The sequence below is a fragment of the Haemaphysalis longicornis genome, unplaced genomic scaffold (assembly GCF_048455015.1).
Source record: "Haemaphysalis longicornis isolate Haplotype H1 unplaced genomic scaffold, Haemaphysalis longicornis Haplotype H1 scaffold_43, whole genome shotgun sequence".
Lineage (NCBI taxonomy): Eukaryota > Metazoa > Arthropoda > Arachnida > Ixodida > Ixodidae > Haemaphysalis > Haemaphysalis longicornis.
In genome coordinates this window covers 782,718-805,926 of record NW_027526371.1, presented here as the reverse complement: position 1 = coordinate 805,926, position 23,209 = coordinate 782,718, and the positions used below count along the sequence as shown (strand labels likewise).

General features: G+C 50.0%; 1 protein-coding gene across 1 annotated transcript in view; it reads left to right on the top strand.

Annotated features, from left to right (window-relative positions):
- LOC144137649 (uncharacterized) overlaps positions 1-23,209 on the top strand; it is a 146,703-nt gene that overhangs the window by 19,355 nt on the left and 104,139 nt on the right. The window contains exons 2-3 of the mRNA XM_077669588.1: positions 2,639-2,699; positions 22,537-22,601. Coding sequence (XP_077525714.1) covers positions 2,651-2,699; positions 22,537-22,601 — 114 coding nt within the window. The 5' untranslated portion in view covers positions 2,639-2,650. The remainder of the gene's footprint in view (positions 1-2,638; positions 2,700-22,536; positions 22,602-23,209) is intronic.

Below are 23,209 nucleotides of genomic sequence, written 5' to 3'. Positions count from 1 at the left end.
TTCCACTTTGATTAGAACGGCTTTAATTTTTTCTCCAACCTTGCACCACTAGTGCAAGCTGTGCCAATTTTTTAGAGTTCTTTTATGTCTTTGATGTACCCAGAATAACAATCCTAAATAGAACACAGAGAATAGACTCTTTTCGTCATTTTCTGTAATACTGTTTACACGACAATACTCATAGTTCAGGCTGAGGGTGTCTTAGGGGTCAAATAGCTTTGGAGGAGGGTGGAGGAAATTTGAAAAGAACTATTTCGCGACAGTAGATGTTCTCTCTTCAATTTCACTAACAACACTGTAATTTGAGCTCGTCAGTTTGCATTTCCTTAGAAAAAAACCCAAATTCTAAAAGAAAGTGTACTAATAAAATGAAAATAGGAATAGAAATGCGAACAAATGCAATATCAATAAAGCGTCCAGAAGCGTAGGTCAGTTGCTACGTACGTCCATTCTGGTTCAGGTTACTGTGGGGTAAGGGTTAGCTAAAATAAAGCAGGAGGAAGCTTTAAACAACTATACATGCAATATAGACGAAAATAAAAAGCCACTGACTTCCCCTAATGATTTTATTCCAAATATCAAAATCTGGTTTCTCCTTGTGCTAGTTTAATTGGATTAACATTCACACGGCGACTGGGAAGGCCATGTTTTGTCATCAGTTGTAAAAAAGCAAACCTGCTGTAGTAGTTTTGAGAAGTTGAGACAACGAAGAGCTAGCACTATCACACGAATAAACGTCGTGACGTTTCTTTGATTTGACAGACAAACAGGCATACAGAACAAAATGTTCCCGTTCTAGTAGCCCAAGAAATACTATGGTCTTTAAAAAACTTTGCCTGGTATTTGTTTTGATCTGTTTTCTGAATATGTCATCGAAAAACCATTTACATATCTATCTCTTCTATGTTCTTCTCCCACGCTTTCCACCCTCTCCCCCCCCCGTTTCTCGCCGATACTGGATGAATACAAGTGTGGTTTGTTCAACTCATTCAATTTTTCTCTTTTCACTAAGCTCGCGCGCCATATGTTGAGAAAGGACGCTTGCCTTTTACGCTGCTTTTCCGGAACTGTTTTTTGCTATCGTAAGGAGCAATGCAGCTCATAGTCTTAGTTCAACGAATAATGACTCTTTTTCACGTTTCGATAGCCCCGAAAAAAACGATTGTCTTTAAAATTGGACCCCTGCTTCCCCCTGCACCACCCCTTCTCGAGCCACTGCGTTAAAGGTCTTGAACCCCAACGCAAAACTGGTGCACTAAAAGCACCCGAGTAAACACCAACCTGTGTTCTTCGGCGAAGCTGTAACCTTTTTTGAATGTTACGCATCGCTTAGGCTGTTCTGAAACTTTTTAGTGACACCCTCTGACTGTGTATAGTACCCTTGGATTGGAGTGTTCCCACACAATTCATAAGTTGTTCCCAATATGGCCGCACTTATTCTTACGCTCCCTTCAAGCACGACAGTACCACAAGAAGCAGTTTGGTAAGTTCTCAATCAGCATTCGAAAGTTGAAAAGACTGCTTCTGAGCTGTGGCTATTGCATCACAGATATACAGCTGCAGCAGCTGGTTTTGTTTTATTTGAACAAAGCAAAGTTATCAACGCCTGAATCCGCACATCCTTCGTTTTTGCGTTCGTTGTATTCTTCAATATTCTGCCTCTTTTATCTAATGACACACCCATGCTACCAAAATAAATACGCCATAGCACTGGGTGTAGGTAGCGTACTATCAAACCTGTACTTTTCACATCACAGTACGCTAGTAAAACTTCATTTACGTCGCATTTTAATTATTTCTGGCTGCGCAGTCAGCTTCGTCTCAGCGCCGTCTGTGGTGCTCGGCGTCTCGGACCCACTTTCCTTCCCGCGAAGCGGGATCGCTTAGACGTTGACGCTTGCGCTCGGCTCCCCATCCCATTCAGCTTTACGGGCCGCCGGACCGGCTAGACGGTGACAGTTACACTCGTCGGCAAGGCCGCGCTCATTTTGTCCCCGCCGCGTCAGCGACACGACGTCAATCGTTCCACCTGCTGTTCGAGTAGAGTGAACTACAAATATTTTACTTCACTGTCGTTTATGGCGTCGTTCTTGTACCAACATTGGATCTGTTGCGAGAGGGTGCCTTTCCCTTTGCGGCTCGCCAAACACATCAAAAACACGTCGTCATGGCGAGTTTCACCGCGAGAGACCCGGATGTTTTCTTCCCTTTAGTGGCATAACACCCCTCTCACTCGTTTCTATTGCGCATGCACTATCCACGCTTCGGGTGGTTTTCTGCCCGTTGACACGCGCACGGTTTGCTTGGTCCACAAACAGCTTCGCTGTAAGTGCGACGCTGTTATGGGTATACTGTATTCCGTTCAAAAAATATGATCACTGGTCGTAACTGGCTATATGTAACAAAGGCCACTAAAGATTTCACTATGCTCCGGAAAAAGGGATCGCTCTTACCACACAGTCGCGCTTATCGAAAGGGCTTGGACAACAATTTTGAAAGTTAGAAATAGAATTCGCAAGATTTAACACAGTTGAATATGTTTTTGTATGCGCGAAAGCAAGTCTTTTTTGAAAATTTGGTGCCACAGTTGGGAGCGCTAATAAATTCAACCACCGCTTTTTGTTGTCTGTACTTGCAGCAGATCAAAGATATGGCACTAAATCATATTGCAACTGTAACAACAGCCCTCCTAAGCCTAGGTAAGTTACCAATGGAGTACCCTTTTTCAAACTGCATTGAAGGGATTCTGAAACACTTTTTTTCAATTTCATTCAAAATCCTAAATGCTTGCAGAACTCATTTAACCGCCCATCTGGGGGTGCTATTCCAGAAGGCCTGAGATTGCGGGAAACTCGGGATATACGAGCTCTGGGCATGGCCTCGTAACACGGTGGTAATATTTCCAGGCGGATGTAAAATTAATTATGCGAATCGTGCTAATTGCTGATTATTGAGAGGACCTAACCTGTCCATGGCAGCGCGGCCCAAGGAGGCTAGGGCATGGCGAAATACCTCAGTGCGTTCCCTCCCTCCACTTTTGCACTGGTGGCTAGCGGCGGCAAGCAAAGGCAGCTGATTTATTTTGGTGTGCTTCTTTTATTATTCTGTATTTCATCGCGAAGTTCATTTATTTTTATTTTGCGCGTTCGTATAAGCTTTTCGTTTCACATGAGTAACAGTCTGTGCTGTCGGTGCCAGACAATGAAAAGGACGTGACAGTAACGGACTAGCCAAAAAGAAAAGGGGGGGGGGTGAAAACAAGCCACATTGAAAATATTTACTGCACGGTATTGCGTTATCGAAACCCTCTGGCCTCTTTCAGACACAAACCTTCCTTAGGGCACTTGTCTGCTTAGATGCTTCGAAAACTAAAGCCGCGCGATACTTGTTAGCAAGTCGTGCCCCGATACATTGTGGTTGCGTATTTTTCCTCGCTTTCGTTTGTTCGTTTTTTGGCCACGAATTACTTATACCTGCCTTTTCTCTGCAATACCTTGTTCATTTTCCCGTGAATTACGTCAGCAAAAACACTGGCACATGAAATAGCCTCCCTAGAATCGTGGTTCAGGGCGGGCGGTAAGCATCTTTCCTACTGACGTGCCATCACTGTCAGTTGTCACGTGGCACGCACTATTCTGCACCTTTTACGTCTCCAACGAATGTCTGCACACCAATCTTCGCTAATCATATCACTGACCAGCCGGAACACATTTTATATTTTTTGTACTTTCATATATTTGTGCGTATATATCTGCGTTTTTTTAAGTTGTTAATCAGCATTGTGTCGTGTACCTCTCTCTTCGTTTCTGTTCGTTTTTATTTGTTAAATTCGCTTAACCTGTTTGTTGATGTACCAACTAGCACAGACCAGAGTCATTCTGTTTTACTCCTCCGATTCATAGTTCAAAGTTTTGCAAACGGGCCACATCTGCTCCTCAACTCTCCCAAATGCGCTCCAATCCTTGAAGGGGGCATGACCTTAACAAATAATAGTAACAACTTTTTCAAATTTGTTGGCTTTATTTATTTGGTCCTCTACACCGATTCCTAAAGTATACACCCTGCGTATACTCGGAGTCCAGTTTAATCGAGGTGGCTCTGGCACTGCAGTTCTCCCCAGCTACAAGCCACTGTCACCCAACTCACCAATCTCATCAACCGCTCCACAAACCAACGTCAAGGCACCAGTACGTACAATTCAAGCAGCTTTAATTAGTCGCATCACATATTTCCCACATATCACCCTCAAACCTAAATAATGGCATAAAGTCGACATAAAAAGTAGACACGCTACCAAAATAAGACTCGGCGTTTCCGCTCAAACCTAATGCTGTCGTTTCCTTCAACTGGAAATTCGCCACACCGTTCAAGAGCCCCTGGAAGCTCAACGCAAGAGCTGACCCACCAGGCTCCTCCTTAGAGCCACTACCGACTGACCTGTCCTTCAGGCCCTCGGTTACGCGACCCCAGCTGCTTCCAAGTCCTCCAACGCATTCTGTCTTCAATTCGGTCCCACATTACTATGTATATCCGAAATACATCCGAATATCCACCCAGAATACAACTAAGCTAGAAGACTCGCCCGGGTTAAACATCGGAGAACCCAATTCCACTTCCTTCCCGATACTGGCTATACCAACGTCGCCCTCTACTCCGCATGCCAGGCTGATGCTCGGGAAAACAACCATCACGGCGGGAGAAATTGGCATAGCCATCGCCACTATCACTGAATCCGAATACCTTAAAATAATCACAGCTTCGAGAAAGCCTGCCGCAACATCCAACGGGGACGTATTTCACTCCCCGCCTTAAGTATACTGAAGTAAATCATTCCCCTAATCGAGCTCAACACCCTCTCGACCCCTGGCTAGTCGTCCCTCGCCGAAAACTTGGCAGCTCATGCTGCTGCCCGCGCCCTTCCAAACCGGAGATTTTGTCCGGGTACATGCCCCCGGCCAAGCCTCCTCCAACTCCCGCAGTTCCATTGCGCTACCTTAACATCCTCCAACATTATCGCGACCTTCGCCTTACCTTGCCTCAATCCCACCCTCGAATAACAGGGAGGAGGCAATCATCTGGCATCGGTCACAATCGAACTCCCATTACAACGCACCATCTTCTACTCTATTCCAACAACCCTAACCACCTTAACTGTAAATTGTGCCCCTCTCATAATACTACCTCCCACATGGTGTGGACCTGTTAAAACACCCATTGCTTACCCCTAATCACAACCCTTCCCCCGAGCAGTGGGAGGGTTGCTGACCTGCCCCGTTCACGCTGACCAGATCTTTCTGGTCACCCATGCCAGGGCTGCAGCCAAGCCCCAAGGGCACCTGGACTGAGGCGAACCCACCCCACCGAGTGAGGGCCCCAAGACCACCATTTGCTCTATTAAACGTTTATTATCTCTGTCTTTCTCTTTCTTTTTTCACCCCTATTGTTGGATAAAGCTCTCTACAGTCGTTTTTATTGAAGCCCATCGTCTCACTCCTCATTCTTCCTTTGCCCCCTTCACGCTCCCGCTTACGCTCACTCTAGCGAGAGGTTGTTACTTTAGGTTTCAACACTCCCGTTCACTCTCGATGCATGCTCTGCTTCCTGCCAGCTGAATAAGACGCTGGACAATACATGAGGGAATGTGTAAAGATCTCCTCTGATAATAGATACACGCCGTTGACTATATACATATATAAAAGGTATCCTGCCATTAACGATTTCACAAGAAAGGTGCGTCACGCAGCCCCTCAAACAAAACTGTACCGTGGTGACGTTAAATGAAACGCACAGTCGTGCAATGCCCCGTTCGAAACAGGTTTGGGAACGGACGATAGCTGAAGGGGACACTCCTGCTTCACATGAATAGACGCGCGGTAGGAGCTGCAGAGGCCACGTCCGGTGAACCACCTAAAGAAGGCGAGGTCAGCAAAACACGTTTGCAGAGATCATTTTGCGCACACACCACCTGACTCTCCACTGGTGACGGTTCATGGTGCAGTTGCTACCAATTCTTCCGAAGGAGCCGCCCGTCGAGTAAAACAGCAGCGCACACAACCCTTCTTCCTTGGCGGTCATGGAGCAAAAGCCGCCTCGAAGTCGCCGCAAACGGCGGACGGTCGCGAGATGACTCCACAGCTAAAGCACAGCACTTTTTGAGAAAAGAACACAAGGTCAAAATTCCTCTTCCGTTAAATAAAAACATCCATCGGGATAGGAATATGCGTGATACAACGACCTTGAAACATACCATGCCGCAGAAGCGGCCACCACGGACGTCGCGAGTTCAACACGGTCAAAAGAAACCGTCGACGAGTTTCTTCCGAGTTCTAGTCTCAATGAAATACCACCAGCCTATTAGTGGGAGTGGCACAGTAACCCAAGAACCACCCAACCATGGTGTCGACCTTGTCAATGGGGCAGCGTCGTAGCCAGGAAGTCTTCATTTGATGCACGTTAGCAGCAACAAGGACTTAGTAACTAACAAAAACAAAGTGCCCAGTCCACCGTGCGCCAATGCTGCCACAGTCACTGGGATTTCCCGTCCGAACTAGAGTTCACTCTAGTCCGAGCCGTTATGAGCGTCCAAGACGACAAGATTTCCTACGGAAGCCATCTTCATACACCGTGACAACATAGTGAATTACCGATAACACGACTTCAACATCTAAAACAAACTTGTCAATTCTCGAACACACTCTCGGATCTAATAATTGCGACTGTTCCTGATAAGCGCCCGTCTTGTCCACACACCCAGTGTAAACAAAGCCATACTTGACAGCCGAGAGCTGGGCGCGTTTCCTTCTATTCAGTGAACTCTTTTTTTTCTTGATTCATTCTTGGATAAACCTGAAGTTGGGTAACTCTTTGGTCACGTACCAATAACAATTTACTTGAATAACAGAACACCCACAAAAATGGTTAGGCCCGTTCCACGCGTCGCCTATACCAAGGCTGGAGTTTAAAAAGGAACACTGGGAATACATACCCGCCGCGGTGACTCAGTGGCTAAGGCATGGCGCTGCTGAGCACGAGGTCACGGATTCGATTCCCGGCCGGGGCGGCTGCTTTGCTGATGGAGGCGAAAAGCGAAAACGCCCGTGTGTGCGAAGCTTCGGCGCACGTTAAAGATCCCCAAGTGGTCAAAATTAACCCGGAGCCCTCCACTACGGCGCGCCTCATCGCCTGCGCTGCGTACGCGCGTTAAACCCTAAAATCAATCAATCAATCGGAGAGAGCGAGAGAGAGCGAGAGAGAGAGAGAGAGAGAGAGAGAGAGAGAGAGAGAGAGAGAGAGAGAGAGAGAGAGAGAGAGAGAGCTCTTTATTACATGCAAACAGAGAGGTTTGTCGGCATGTTCCCGCCTACATGCTACTCTGAGGGATCGGGAGAAGGGAGTAAAGGCCCTAAGAGAAGTAGGGCAGGAGAAAGGGAGAAATCAAAGAGGTTAAAATAAAAAGTTAATACGAAGCTTGGCGTTGTGATGTAAACGTCCACACGATCTCACAGGTAAAGTTCTAAATTGTCTATACGGCGCCGACTTCATGTAACTTATCCAATAAGGCTACCAACACTTTTCTCTGGGACGATGGAGAGGGTCAGGGTCCAAGGAGATCTTCCAAAGATATAGATGCGTTGTTGAGGCACTCACTCTTTTCTGCCAAGTGATTTCTTTCTTGGATGTATGCCGGACACTCTAGAAGGACGTGCTCTACTGTTTCAGGCAATGCACAATGATCGCAATAGGTACTTGCAGTTAAACCGAGGCGATGGCTGGCGGTAAGAGTTCGTGAGCGCTGCGTTGAGACGCAACCGGTGGTAAAGAGTTTTAAGCTTACGTGGAATCCGCTCTGGTAGCCTCATTTTGAGTCCAGGGTCTATATGGTTCAGGAAAGGGTGCCGAGTTTCAGGACAAGACCAGAGGCGGTTTCGCTCCGCAAATGCAAGTGGGGTTATCTGGTTTGGACGAGGTAGTGTATACTGCATCTCGATAGCATGTAGCGCTACATGCGTGTGTTGTAACAAGCCGTACTGTTTCAACGTTAGCGGCCCAAATAGGGAGCGCTGAGTATGCCAAGCGTTCTTAGCGCCATTGCGCCGGTTTCCCTCTAGGTGTATCGGCTGCTCCACTATCAATACTTTCTTCACCATGCAGCTGGAAACTCGACCGTAGGGAGACACATGGTCTTCTGGAATAGCGCCCCCAGTACTTAGATTAGAGGTTGGCACAGTACCTAAGCCAGAACTTACTGCTCCATGCCTATGAAATAACTTGAAATATAGCTCAAAAGATTTTTCTCTCTTTCCCCGTATTCGAGTTCTTCAACAGCGGGATATACGCCATATCCAGCTTGTATATACTCCTGGCGACGCAAAGTCTTCTAACTCGGCCTGGCCATCGACGAAACCCTCTCATGGATGTCCGCCGTTGGGGAACAACTAGACCAAATGACCCGCGCCGTTAGGGGTATCAACCTGCTCATGGCACAGTGTAGGGGGTGCTCGCACCAGTGGGAGCTCCGGATCTACAGAGCCTGCGCTGTCTCGCGTGTTCTATACGCACTCCTCCTGGTGAACCTCAGGGACGCCCAATGGAAAACCCTCGAGCTGGCTCATCGAAAGGCCCTTCAGCGCTGCAGCGGCCTCCAAAGAGACTCCCCAGTGGCCAGCGTAGGTCAGCAAAACAGAAAAAAATCACTCAAACTCAATCACAATTTTTTTCATTAACGCTGTACTCAGTCAAACTCAGACTCAAAAAACACGTCTAATCTCAAAACCACTCATACTCACTCATCACATACTCATTTGAAATCGTACTCACTTGTACTCGAACTCATTTGTCCTCACGAGTATTCGTACTGAATCTGTACTCATTAGTACTCAACCTGTAATCATAAGTACTCAGTCTGTTCTCATGAGTACTCAACCTGTAATCATGAGTACTCAATATGTACTCATGAGTACTTACTCAAGAGTACTCACTCTGTCCTCATGAGTACTCAATCTGTACTCATGAGTACTCAATGTGTATTACTCACGAATACTCAACTTAATACTCAATACCCCCCGGAACAATTAATTGTCCGCGTAGATTGACGTCCGTTCGCATACAGATCACTGTCCGCTTATTCGCAGTTGCTCGAAACTGGCGTTTGTTTTTTGTTGTTCCACATATCCCTATAAACTTCGTTACAGGGCGTTTGTCTCGATGAGGTTCGGTAAATATCAAATCGGCTTGTTTTTTAATGTGTGTGTCGGGGTATTCACCTCGTCGTACGTGAACTTGACAGCGTTTACGGCGTTGCGTTAGTCGCGTCGCTCCCGTCGGCGACCGTGTTCCTGTAGCTCCTTGCGTGCTTGATGCATGTGGGAGCGCAGGCGGCCGTTTTGTCCGCTGGTGTGCTGCGGTGTGCAGGATGGCATATTTTGGAGCGTTTTGGATGTTGCTTCGATTAAGGGGTGCGTTGCGTATGGTGCGACAGTCGGTTGGCTTTTCATTTAGCGTGCGGTGACTTGGTGTTGTCGAAGGTTGGCGTGTCGGATCGGTCAAAATCGTTGCGGCTCCGTGCTCGCTTTCGCCATGGTTGCTTCGAAAGTGAAACCGTTGTGGTCGTGAAGCAGGCGTAGTTCGTCTCGTCAGTTCGGCCCACATTACTTGGCGTCGTAAGCGTCACTTCATCGGTAGGGTGTTCAATGCCGCCGTCTGGATCGGGCGCATTCGTTGGCGTTCTTGCCGTGTCGGTGTCGTCGCTCAAGCTCTCCTCTTTTGCCCGTTGTTTCCATAATGCGAAAATGTGTATATCTGCCGTACAAAGCAGGCTCGAAAGCGTTCCGTTTGTCCTGAGTCCGCTTGCTCGCGGTTGCGTCCTCTTAGATGATGTTCCCGTGCCAGAATAGATTAATCGTCTAGTGCATTTCAAGATACAACACGACCAGCCTCTTGACCCCGACATTCCAACCGAAACCGTCGACTCCCATTTGCAACATCTGTGGGAGGCTTATTCCACCATTCAAAAACGATGGAGACGGCAGAAACACAACCGGCGCCTTCGAATTAAACTTGCTCACCTAAGTAGCATGATCGACTGGTACGCCACTGAACTGGCTCGAACGCAGTGGGGCCAATTTTGCGATGACATGCGGGGAAACCTCAGCATGCGCCGCACATGGGCCATACTACGGCATATGCTTGATCCCACTCAGTCTAAGCAGGCTAGCAAAAACCGACTCACCAAAATAATCCAACAGTCGCCCGGCTCTAACGCCAACTCATGACTAGAAATAACGAACTCTACTTCGCCAAAGGCGCCTGTGAGGCTCTTCCCGACTATCGTGGAGCCGCCAATGCCGTCATGGATCGGGCAATTACCGTGGCCGAGGTTCGTCCAGCCTTACTCAAAATCCGTCCAAGATCGGCACCCGGGATGGGTGGCGTCCCTAATCAGCTGCTTCGTAACCTTGACGATCGCTCAATCCACATTCTAACCGCTTACTACAACAAATGGAAACACGCTAAAGTTACTCCTCCCGAAACCAGGCAACCCCCTCGCGCTTGAGTACCTGCGACCAATATCCCTTACATCTTGTGTGGGCAAAGTTCTAGAGCATGTCGTTCATGCAAGACTTGTGAACCACATGACTCAGACTGGGCAATTCTGCACACCATGTTCGGCTTCCGGGGAGGGCTGTAGACTCAAGATGTACTCCTGCTATTAAAACACGAAATTATCACTGCCCCTTAAAAGGTAGATAATTCAGCCATTTTGGCACTTGATCTTCAGAAAGCTTTTGATCGGATATCCCACCAGTCTATTTTGCGTAACGTTGCCACTTTGGCTGCGGGTAGCCGCACGTCCAACTATATCCGTAACTTCCTTCCGAACCGCACGGCTGTTATTCAGCTCGGCGACCTACAATCCGGCACTATCCATCTTCCAACCATTGGCACGCCTCAAGGCGCAGTGTTATCCCCGCTCCTCTTTACCGTTGCCCTAATCCACCTTCCCAGTAAGCTCACCACGATCCCTCGCTTACGCCACAGCATATACGCCGACGATATTACGCTGTGGACCACCGGAGGCAGCGACGCTGACATCGAGGAGGCTCTCCAACAGGGAGCTGACTTAGTTACCACCGCCGCTCGTGAAGTCGGGCTTGGATGCTCACCGGAAAAATCTGAGCTTTTATTTCTCCCCGCCAAACCATCCGGCAAACTACCCCAGACACCCACCATTGAGGTCCGGATTGATGGTAGGGATGGTGCCCAAGTGGCAGCCCTGAAAATACTTGGGCTCTATATACAGCGCAATCGCGCAAACACTAAGTACAGCAGAGCTGACTTCTCAGGTGAATCAGACGATCACCCTCATCCGCAGGATTGCTGCCCGCAACAAGGGGCTCAAAGAAACGGAACGTATCCGACTGATACAGGCATTTGTGCTCAGCCGTCTAACTTACTCCCTCCCGTATCTCTTGCCCTCGCGTACAGAACTCTCTAAAGTCAACTGCCTCATTCGGAAGATCTACAAAACGGCGCTACAAATCCCTCAGAGCACTACCACTGCCAGACTCGAGAAACTCGGCATTTACAATACGGCGGAGGAACTCATTGAAGCCCACCTTATCGGTCAGCTCAATAGGCTCTCATCCACGCCCACCGGTCGCACTCTCCTTGCTACTCTTAACCTTAAAGCCCCGATTCGCTGTGACGACAGGCTCCCGGTACCACCCGACATTCACGGCTCCCTCAGTATCCGCCCTTTACCGCGCAATATGCACCCTGTTTTCAACGAGCAGCGCAGGGAACAACGGGCACAAGCGCTCACAGAGAAATACCCCGCCCACCCCACTACGGTTTACGTGGACGCAGCTTGCTATCGACGGCAGGACGCATATGCTGTCACACTAACCAGCCATCCCAACACTCCTCCTCTTAAATCCCTAACAGTCCGCGCCATCCGACCCGCTCAGGCGGAAGAGGCGGCAATAGTCCTAGCCCTTACACATAGCCCCCACCCCCCCTACCACTATCATCTCGGATTTGAAAACGGCCATTCGAAATTACCGTAGAGTCATGATCTCGCCCTTGGCGCTCGGAATTTTCCTAAAAAAAACCCTACCGTACCCATAGAGCTGATCTTGACTCCGGCCCATACGGGCGAGAGGGGAAATGAGGCGGCACATAGGGCCGCTCGAGAGCTCACCGTCCGAGCAGGCCCTGGTCTCGAACCCTTTCACGGAGCCCTATCAGCTCGGGACAGTCTCTTAACCTTCCAAGATATTACGGCACATTTCCGCCTCTCACGTCACCAGCTCCCTCCCGCGCACCCGGATTTATCCAACAGGGAAGAACGGCTATGGCGACTGGTGCAAACCCATACCCTCCCCTGTCGCTACCACCTGCACCGCATTTTCCTTCCGTCTACCTCTACCCCAACTGCCCGGCCTGCGGAGCAGTACAAACCCTGGACCATCTCCTTTGCAATTGTCCCCACAACCCAATTCCCCCCTTACCAGACGATGGCCACTGGGCTGAGGCGCTGGGCAGCTCCGACCTGTCTACCCAACGGGTGGTCATGGCGAGGGCTGCTGCGGTCACCGGTACGGTGGTTACCACGGCCCCCTAAGGGGCCCAATAAAAGGTTTGTCCTCCCCCTCCTCCTCCTCCTCCTCCTCTGTGTACGAAATGGGGTTTGTCGAGTGAGCCGCGATCGGAGCTGCGGGCGCCGGTGATCTTGTACGTTCCGGCTCGGACGTGCCGCAAGCGCTGGCCGTGTCGTTGCTCGTTGACGGACCTACCTGCACGAGTTTAATGTCGTTCGTTCGCTGGACTCGGGTTCGAGCAGTGGGTGCCGGAGAGCTCATACGTTCCGGTAGGGTTGAACCGCGCGCGCTGGGTTATTTGTTGCTTGTAGCGAGGTTGATTTCTGCGGTTGTGACATTCGCTGGCCAAGTCCGGGTAGCAGCACCGGAAGCGGAGAACGTGTGTGCTGGATGGGGCGCGTTCCGTGCGTTTGGATTTCGTTCGCCGTGGTCAGCTCCACCGGTCCACATTGGGTGTCGTTCGTCACCTCGGGTGCGTTTCATGCGCTCTGCGTCTCGTTTTTTTCTGGGAAACTCCCCTAACACTGGTGTGCGGTCATTCGCCACGTATGCAGCGTTCCGAGCACCTTCCGTCTCGCTCATCGTCGCCTATCCACCAATCAGAATGCGATGTCGTTGGTTGCGCGGACCGGGGCAGGACAGCACGTGCGGAAGATGTGCGTACTGGCCCCGTTGCGTTCCGCGCTTTCACCGTTTCGTTCGTGTGCGTCTGGGCCGGAAGAGCGGGTGCCAGGCACGTGGTGCTTTGTGGCTCGTGCGAGCTGCGTACGTTGCGCGCCTCGTTTCTCGTTGCTGGAATGACCTGCGTGCGGGCGATGTAGCTCCTCGATTGTCCTGTGTGAGAGCAGCTTGTGTTCGTGATCTCGCCAGAAATGCATTGAGCGCTTTCGTTTTCGTAATCGTAGCGATTACCTGGGAGAGGTCTGGTGAGCAGGCAATCACAGTTTTGCATGCGTCGTCTCGTTCATGTGCGTGCCGTCGTGCATGCTGCCTGTGTCCAAATCTCGTGCAGTTCAGGCACTGTGGCGAAATTGTGGCTACCTCTCGCCAGTTGTCTCAGAAAACTTTCTCGTTCTTCACGCAGCATCTTCCTCAGAAACAGCGCCGCTTGCAAGTACCTCTGCCGTTTGTCGTCGTAAGCAGCCTGAAGTATCGTTGGCGCACTCGTTCGTTTCGAGAGCGGGCGACGTTGCTCGTTGTCCACTAGAAGACGCGAGACGATGCCGTCCTTACGGCCAGAGCAATGGAGCCCTCGTAATCCTAGTGCGCTCACAAACTGCTGTTTCTTCGTTGAACATAGGACCTAGCGTTCCGTTGAAGTCAGCAGTGGGTCGACCACCGTTGACGTGGGGTTCGTCGGTGCCCCACGTCTGCGTATCGCACTCTTGTCCTGGTGCGGTTCGTCCGCGTCGTTGGTCTGTTCGTCCGTTCGTCCTCCTGTGGCCTGACATCATGATCCTTCCACTGCACGATGTTTGCTAGGTCGTGGCTCGAATGAAATGCTAAACAGGAAAGTTTTTTAAACGTTTAACTAATTAGAAATACTGAGGTTACATATACATCAGGACAAAGGAGAACGGGAAGTAAACGTCTTACACGGTGCACTGTCGTAGGGCGACGCACTACGCGAAGGCGCGTACACGGGAGAGAGCGAAACGGAACGTAACCACTCGCGTTGCGTCTGGCGTCTACTCGTGTTGTCAGAAATAAAGCACCGGAGTAGGGGGCGCGTCGTGCTGTCATTTGAATCGGGGCTTGCCGGTGCTTCCGTGGCCGTAAATTGCGGTTTTCGGCGTGTCTTCTGGCTGCAGCTTTTCTTGTCCATTTTAGTTTCTCGGTGCGTTGAAATTCTGCGAATCATCGGAGCTTACTGACAGTACTCACTTCTAGTGAATCTATACTCACCTGTATTTCATTGTGCATAATCTCCACTAAGATTTGATCGTATTCAAAACGTTTCTACAATTTGGTCAATTAGGCAAGGTAGTAAATATCATCGTTACACAGATATCATCGTTATCATTGTTAAAGGGGCACTGACACAAAAATTTTGCATCTTGTTTTTTTGTTGCGATAAGTAGTTAGGGACCTACTTATAACGTGTAGAAACCTCATTTGCTTCAGCGTGCAATGGTTGTTTAATTATAGGCATTTTCAATGCGGACAGTCGCAGTTTCAGTTTCAGCGAGTGCCGCGAAACGATGGATTTTGTGTGAACAAAGCTGAGCACGTGACCGTCGGAGGGATGTCACAGAGCAGAGCCGCCGTAGCACTGTCGAATCCGCATCGACGGCAGTTTCTGCGAATGCCCCCACGTACTGATCTCGTGCGGCGCTTAATTAAAAAGTGACCGTGGATGTGAAGCAGGCGCTGCGAGTGCAAATGCTACCGCGGCTAAAGAACGACGCGCGACGCTCGAGATGGTGGGTGGCAAGACGCGCGCTGGGAGCAGCCGGCCAGTCTGCCTACAGGTCCGCCTACAGATGTGTTCGGCTTAGCACTGCGGCGGATATTTGAGTGCCGTTCCCGTAAGCGGTGCAGATGACAATTTTTAATGCAACCCGCCATCGCATCATTAACTCCTTTCTCATGTAAGCCACCATGGTCGGGACTTGGGGACAATTTCGTGCAGCGGTAACAAGCTATCACTCGAGCTACCTGCGCCGGTCTGGGCCACTTCGCGGCCGTGGCCGCCGCCTGCACAGCGACCGTGCGGCTACCTCAGTGGGCTTTTCGTGCCTCCGGCGCGTTTTCGCATCCAATGTAAATAACCAGTAATAGAAACAGAGTGCCTGGAATCGCTGTAGAACTTAGGTCGCGGCCAGCTGCCCGATTAGCTGACGAAATCACGGCGCCTCCGCCGCCAACGATCGGGCCGTTCGTTCTCGAGAGCAGAAGCTCCGCCCTCCGGCCCTCCGATTGGAGCGGCGAGCCGGGCGAGCCGGCGAAAAACGCCGGCAGTGCGGAAGCGGGAAACACAAACTCGTGACGTGTTTGGATGTTGTTTATTTACACAATATCCTCGGGATGTCGATTGTGCGTGGTCCTCTGCTGGCTGCTCGGTGGCGTTTCGCACACTTTAAAATTGATTTTAAATATGTTCTAGGCTGTATTCGCCGTTGATATTTTGCAGATGATGTATATGTGTTCCCACCAATCTATCTTCGAAGTTATCTCGCCTTCAAAATTTTGTGTCAGTGCCCCTTTAATATCATTGTTACAAATATCATCGTTACCGTTTGTTGCAGTGCAAATAAACTCCACCAATGAGGCAAAGGTAGCCTTGAACAGAGAACCAAAGCTGCCAAACATTTTAGCACTCTGGATGCACATCGTGTCGCTCAACTTTCGTCAGCATGTGTTTTTTACTGTGATTGTCATTGTTTGCATTTGATTTTATTATCGTGTACAAAATTCATTTCTTAGTGAGAATAAGTTTTCGTCAGTCTTGCGAGGTCAAACCAAGCCTGGATGCTCGTTGTAGAGAATAAATATAGAAGGACCCAATGTTCCGTCGAGCCGTATCGACTACATCTAACCAATAGCCTCAGTTACGGTTAACGGAACGTTGCATCATGCGAAGTGGTACAGCTGACGCAATGTTGCATCATGCACTGTTGCGTCATCCTCGGTAGCTCTTCGCAACACCTGCTAGGCAAGTAGTCCTTCCGAGTGGCTGATTGGTGAGCACTCTTTTTGCGATTTCAAAATTACTCCTCTGACACCATGTAGAACATGACCACTGCCTTTCAATGGCATTGTTGAAGCCGAAAATCGATAAGTGATCATTGTCGATTAACGTGGTCTTGTGTTCTATATGGTGTTGTTCTTTTGCGCGAGAGGAGTATACGGAACCAATTTCCGGAGGAGGAGTTGTAACAAAAACAAGAAAAGAACAGTCACCACGGTTTATATAAAAGGCCCAAAATTCGAGGTATGCACAGTAGGAGATACGGACCGTGGAGGTCAGTGAAAAGTTGTTGCTCTGACGATTGTTTGTAAGCCCAGCTATGGCTTCCTGCAACACGCACTCAGCGGACGACCTAGTGATAGCGCAAGGTTTTAGTATGCCAGATAGTTTGAAGGACCACTATGATTACATCAGCATGCGCAAAGATTTTTGCAATGTGACCTATCGCTGCAAATACTGCAAGAAAAACATACGGGGGACCCGCCGCGGTGGCTCAGTGGCTAAGGCGTTGCGCTGCTGAGCACGAGGTCGCGGTTTGATTCCCGACCGCGGCGGCCGCTTTTCTGGGAGGCTAAAAGTGAAAACACCCGTGTGTTCGAGATTTCGACGCATGATAAAGATCTCCAGGTGGTCGAAAGTAATCCGGAGCCCTCCACTACGGCGCGCCTCGTCGCCTTCGTTGCGTCGGCGCGTTAAACCCTACAATCATCAAAAACGTACGGCGCAGGCACCTCCCATGTATACAGCGGGGCGGGATATAAGTTGCAATAATAATTATCTTTATGTCAGACAGACAGACAGACAGACAGACAGACAGACAGACAGACAGAAAAACAGACAGACAGAAAAACAGACAGACAGAAAAACAGACAGACAGACAGACAGACAGACAGACAGACAGACAGACAGACAGACAGAGAGACAGAGAGGCGGACTGCCCAATATTGTCGCGCTCGAGTAGCCAAAAAAGACTATCTCCTTTAAAATTAGCTACAAAGACACGCTGCCGCTACTGTTCCGCATGCTGCGAACATCGCGCAGCCGCACCTCGCGCCGCCACCGCCAGCCCGCAAAATAAGAGATAAACACAAAAACAAAAACCGGGTAGTGCGCGAGAAGCCCAAGAGGGAGGTCCCGCCACGAGAAAGGAACAGGGCAGGGGCGCTACGCGTCGTTATGTTTATTTCCGTTAAGAGCCCGGGCAAAAGCCACCCACTTTAACCTGGACAAAACCCACTTTAACCATTCAGTTTTGTAAACCCGTGTGTGTTGCGCCAGCCCGCCCTACACAAATTCACTGCAGCCGGCGACGTGCTGACGGCGGAGTTGATTCGCGCCTAGGTCAAACCGGCCGCGGCTGACGTGCCGCAACGTGGTGGGAAAGGCGCCGCCGAGTCGGCTCTCCCTTTCTCATAGTGACGGCTGGACGAAGTCATGCCTGGGAAAACCGACCCCTGGCCGACACGCAGCGAGTAGCGCCTGGAGACGGCTCCGCTGAGTCGCCTTCCCTTTCTCTGTCATGGCGGCTCGGCTGACGCAATCGCTTCACCTCCATTCGCCGGATTCAAACTGCGGCCAGTGGCGGCGTACCGGTGCGGTGTACCGGTGCCCCTACTGAAGGCATTCGAACTGCACGCGGCTGCAACGGAACCTCGGGGGGTGTAACACCAGCCCGGAAGCAGCGGTGGGGCGGTGGCATCTCATCGGAGGCACTGAGTTGAGAAGTGCTATCGCCTTTGTCCGAGCCATGTAACACTCGTGCTACCTTTGTATATATTGTATATAAATACAGCTTCAAATCACCGTCGGCTCGATTACTTCGTCGCTCTGCTCTGCTCCGCGTCGATAGCGGACTGAGCACGGTAACGTCGCAACAGTGGTGACTGAGCTGTGATGGCCCCGTCCCACATTCTGTGTGTGTGTGTTTGAGGGGCGGGGGGGGGGGCGTGGAGCGGGTACCGCTCGCAGTCGAGGGCAGTGCACCCACTTGCTGCCGGTGCTTGGCAGCCGTTACAGCACTGTCCAACTGCTCACCCGTGCTTTGTGAACTCGAAAACAACGTTTGCAGACGCGTTTTTCAGAAACGTGATAGCTTGCACTGACGTCGCTTTATTGCTCTGTTGGTGCATTGGTTGCACAGTGTAAATGTGCAGCTCTTGTCTCGACCAGCGCTGACGAAGCTGACAGCTATCAATCAAAAACTGCGGCGGGGTCATTATGGGCAAGCAACATGGTTTACGAGACGTTGCAAGACGCGAGCTTAAGGTGAAAACTCAACGTCTGGCGTTGGCGTTCATCATTACAAACGGCCACTTCATGTGGCCTTCCACAGCGCGACCTTGAAATCGGCAGTAGTTGCTAGCGAGGAGTGGTCGCCCCGCCATTAAATAGCAGATGAAGGTAGGGGAAGAACAACCACCGAAATTCACCATCGTCGTCAACTTCCTCATTACACGGTGGCATAAACGAGAAGTGGTACATCGGGTTGCCATCCGAAAGCAAAGCCATTCGAAAGCAAAACGCTCCTCCAGCGGCAAGATGACAGAGCTCTTCGACAGAATATGCGACGTCAAACAAGGCGTCGCACGCGTTCAACTAGGCATTATCATGTCCCATCAACAACCCACAAACGTGCTTCGGTGTAGGCGGATATTTTATTTCCTATGCAGGGGCAAATTACACCGCCGTGCCTGAATGGTGGGGCTATATGCTCACCTGTAAATGAACTGCACGAGACTACAGTCCTACCGAACCTGAGCAAAAAGTTTCAAAACGGAAGCCTAATAAAACCATATGGGCGCACGTACATCAGCCAAATTATCGCTTGAATGCGCCCAGCGGCATGGAGCGGACAATTTCGATGACACAGACCATGCAGGCGATTTGACGTGAGTCACGTAAATTAACTGCGACGGTTGAAATGAGCGGTTCGGTTCACGAAACGACTACACAGGGTGACATGCGTCTACGGAAACTGCTGAAGACCGGAAAAGAGCGACTTCAGTACGCGTATTGCATGCATTGTTAGAAGTCCCCACCCCCTCCCCTAAAGAAACTTGAACAGAGCAAGCGTAACGAAGCAGCTACGCGTTCCAAGGCCGCGTATTTGTAAAGAAAAATAACTGCGCCAAACAGCACGTGCCATAGAAACAGAGCCACTGCGGCTGCACTGCCCGCCGGGACCTTACCCCTTGTTTTTCCTTTTTCACCTCGACCCTTTAGCGAGCGAGCGCCGAACAGCGCCAAACAGGGACATGGAAAGGAGGGAGGCGCAGTTTTTAGATGCAGAGCATCTGATTCATTCGCCTTGTCTCTCCGGCGTCGTAGTCGTCGTCGTCGTCGTCGGCGTTGTCCACCCCTCCCCCATTCTCCTCGCCGCGCCAGCTGCGCTCTCCGCCGCTCACGCCCTCTCCTCTCCGATAGCGAACACTCTCTCGCGAGGGGCATTGAATTTGATTCGATTGGATTGGCTTGGCTTGGATTGGATTGAATTGGCTTGGCTTGGCTTGGCTTGGCTTGGCTTGGCTTGGCTGGGCTGGGCTGGGCTTGGCTTGGCTTGGTTTGGCTTGGCTTGGCTTGGCTTGGCTTGGATTGGATTTGATTGGATTGGATTTGGATTGGATTGGATTAAAGTGGATTGTGTTGCATCATAGCCGCGGCACGTTGCGTCATAGCCGCGGCAGACGTGCTGGGGCCGGCGCATGTGCAGTACTCTCTCTTCCGCGGTTTCCTCTCCTTCGGGCGCACTGCGCATATAACCGGTGTGCCGTTCTCCGGCGAAGCAACATCCACGCTTGGCTCAAACACCTAGAGTCCACGCCACTTTACAAGTACGCCAACGTCGTCATCGAATGGGACCGGCTTACGCAGTCCCCTCAACGTTATGCGCGCTATAAAACGCGGTCCCTTCGCCGCTCCGCCTATGCGTCGCATCTACACAGGGGTTCCCGCGAGGGGAGGTGGGAGTTTTTTGTTGTCTGATTTTACCATACTTGAGAGTAAAGCAACACAGCGGCAGCGCTAAATGTTTGCGACTCGTACACGCGCGTCCAGGCTCGAGTTCCTGATATAACGTTTTTGCGCTACTGTACTCACGGGTGCATGTACTCACGAATGGAAGCACTCGAAAATACCGTATTCATGAGTCTTGTACTCATGAAGACTATGTACTCATGAGTAGTGTATACTCACGAGTAGTACTCATGAGTAGTATTCATGAATAACGTATACTCATGAGTATACATACTCATGAGTACTCCTATTTATGAATACTGTCCTCATGAGTACTCATACTCATGTGTAATGTACTCAAGAGTACTGTACTCACGAGTACTGGACTTACCCCTGTACTCACTCGTCATCGCACTCACTTTTTAAATGCAGAGCATTTCAGTAACTCACGATGTCACCCGCGTTGACGTCCGTAGTCGTAGTCCGCAGCCCTCCCCCTACACTATATAAAAAAAATACTATCCGGCGCCTGGCTTCGATCCCTCGACCCTGGGGGCGGAACGCAATGTACATGGTGCTCTACCCACTGCGCCACAAAGCCGACACAGAATGGGAGGCTACGAACGCGCCTTATATCTTTGACTCATTCAAACTACGTCAAGAAGCTGCTGATAAAACGCATTCACTACCACCAACTCCCCAAACACTAAACGTTAACGCAATACACCCACCCCCTATGCGACGCATTCACTCGAGTCCCCCTCGCGGGGAGATGGGCCCAATTTTTCTGTTATTGAGACATGGCCACGTGCGAATTAAATCCTATTAATTCTGTTTTTGATGTTTGTATTACCGTTCTTACTTTCAGGCTACCAAATTTAAATAATGCAATTTCGGTTTTTGAGCTCCAGTGCCGGGGGAGTGGAATGTTATTTCTGTACGGCTCTCGTGCTCAACGTTCCAGAAAAGCTTAATTACAGCCAGATATTCTAAAGGCGGGGTCTCTCATGGCATATTCGGTTGGCCGCTCCGGTCCTCTGGCTCGGAGTCGCCAGATGCCAATGCGGCTCGCAATCAGAGCGCGAGAGGCAGCGTACCAATCGAATGCATCGGCGATCTCGGCGCAGCTAGGCGCAGCGCGCCTGTGGCGCCACCGTGTAGCCAGCGCGGGAAGCCGCCGGGTAAACCCTCGGCCGGGCTGGAGGAGCGGCGGGCGCCCACTTTCATACGGCCTCGCTTCGGCTATAGTTCCCACCTGTCACCACCGCTAGTTTGTGGCGCCGCGGACCAACCCTCGCCGGTTGACCTACAGCACAGGCGGGGTAGAGCGGCGGCGCGCGCGCATTCGCCACTGCCCTAGCACTGCCGTGGCTACACGTGATACATGTCCGTGTAAATTTACATGTGCGTCATTAAAATAGGCGACTCCTTCCCCCTTCTGAATTTTCGGTCTAATAGGGTCAAGCAGCTTAACATTACTCGGAAGGACCTAATCAAAAAATTGAAAGAAGCATTTTAACTCGGGGCACATCAAGAAAAATATGCGAGGCCTTCATATCTTATCAGCAACTGTATTATATAAAAATGGTGAGGCAGGCAATAAACGCGGAATTTTCCGTGACTGAAATATCAGTTCTTATTTTTCCTTTCGGATGATGCCTTGGTTTGCACACGCACAGGGTACGACCAGTGACGCGAATGATTTCCCGCCGAGGGAGATACGGTTATCGCTTAGCTAAACGTGTTTCGGCTGCTCACGCTCCGGTCGAGCTGAGCGGACCGCTGGCAGCGAGCGCACTGTCAAAAACATACAGCTTAAACTCTTACTAATTAAACTGTTTAATATGGGTGTGTACTCACTTATCATGATACTCGCTCGTGAATTTGAGTAGAAATGAGTACAAATGAATGTACTCACGAGTGAGTACGCCAGTTCCGGCTTAGTATTTTGATTGTCTAGAGTGCTATGCCGGTCCTTTCATTACAAATTTAAATATCATTACAAATTTAAATACGGTTGTGGCGTTGATTTCTTTTTCAAAGTTGGGGTTTTCAAGAACTTTTTCAAAGTTCTTCGTTATATTATGTATAGCATTTTCACATGGAATAAATGTGTGGTTATCGAAGCTGTCAGTGTAAGAACAACAACAAAATGGTCACCCAATGTTGTAAAGATATCGTTAGCGTCAAACAATGTGCACACCTAATACTTAGCCATTCTGCTTCTCAATTTACATCGTATATATAATAGTATATTGCCCAATACAAGTGTGCTTACTGCTCTCTTCAAAACAGCCTTTGTTGTAGGGATCGATGGGGATCAAAAAGTGGACTACTCAAGAAGCTGGTGCACAAAAGAAGTAAGTAGAAGGTTTACCATTCGCCAAAATACCATCTCCATTTTTTTTTTCAGACGGCTGTGAACTAACATGTATACAAACATAAACAACTTTTAAAGGGCCTCATATGTGGCATTGGAAGGTAGGATTCGAACGAAGCAGGCGTTTAAACAATGCTGCAAAAATATAGGTGAAGCAAGAAAGGCCAGAAAATAACAAAACCATTCCGGGTGCCCTACTATAAACGGCTGAGTTCTGCCTACTCCGGAGTTTCCGGCTGCTTAGGTGAAGAAAGTAGCATAGCGCGGCCGCTCGATGGAAACTAGGTCCGGCCTGCCATTGCCAAACGCGTTGCCCGCTTTCCAATGAGAACGGTAGGGACGCTTAGGTCCGCCACTCATCCGCTATGTGGCGTGCGCTCGCGGACGTTCCGGTTTACGTCACTGCTCGCGAGTCGCAAACGCCACACCCGCTTGTGCGACGTGTGTCTGTCGGCTTGCCTGTTGGGTTGCGAAAGCCGTTTCGCTCACATCTTAGCCGCGACGAGGCGCTATAGTTCTGGGGCGCATTTGGGATCACGTTCAACGTATCGCTCGCAGCATTTGTGCCGCATTTTCAAAAGATGACTT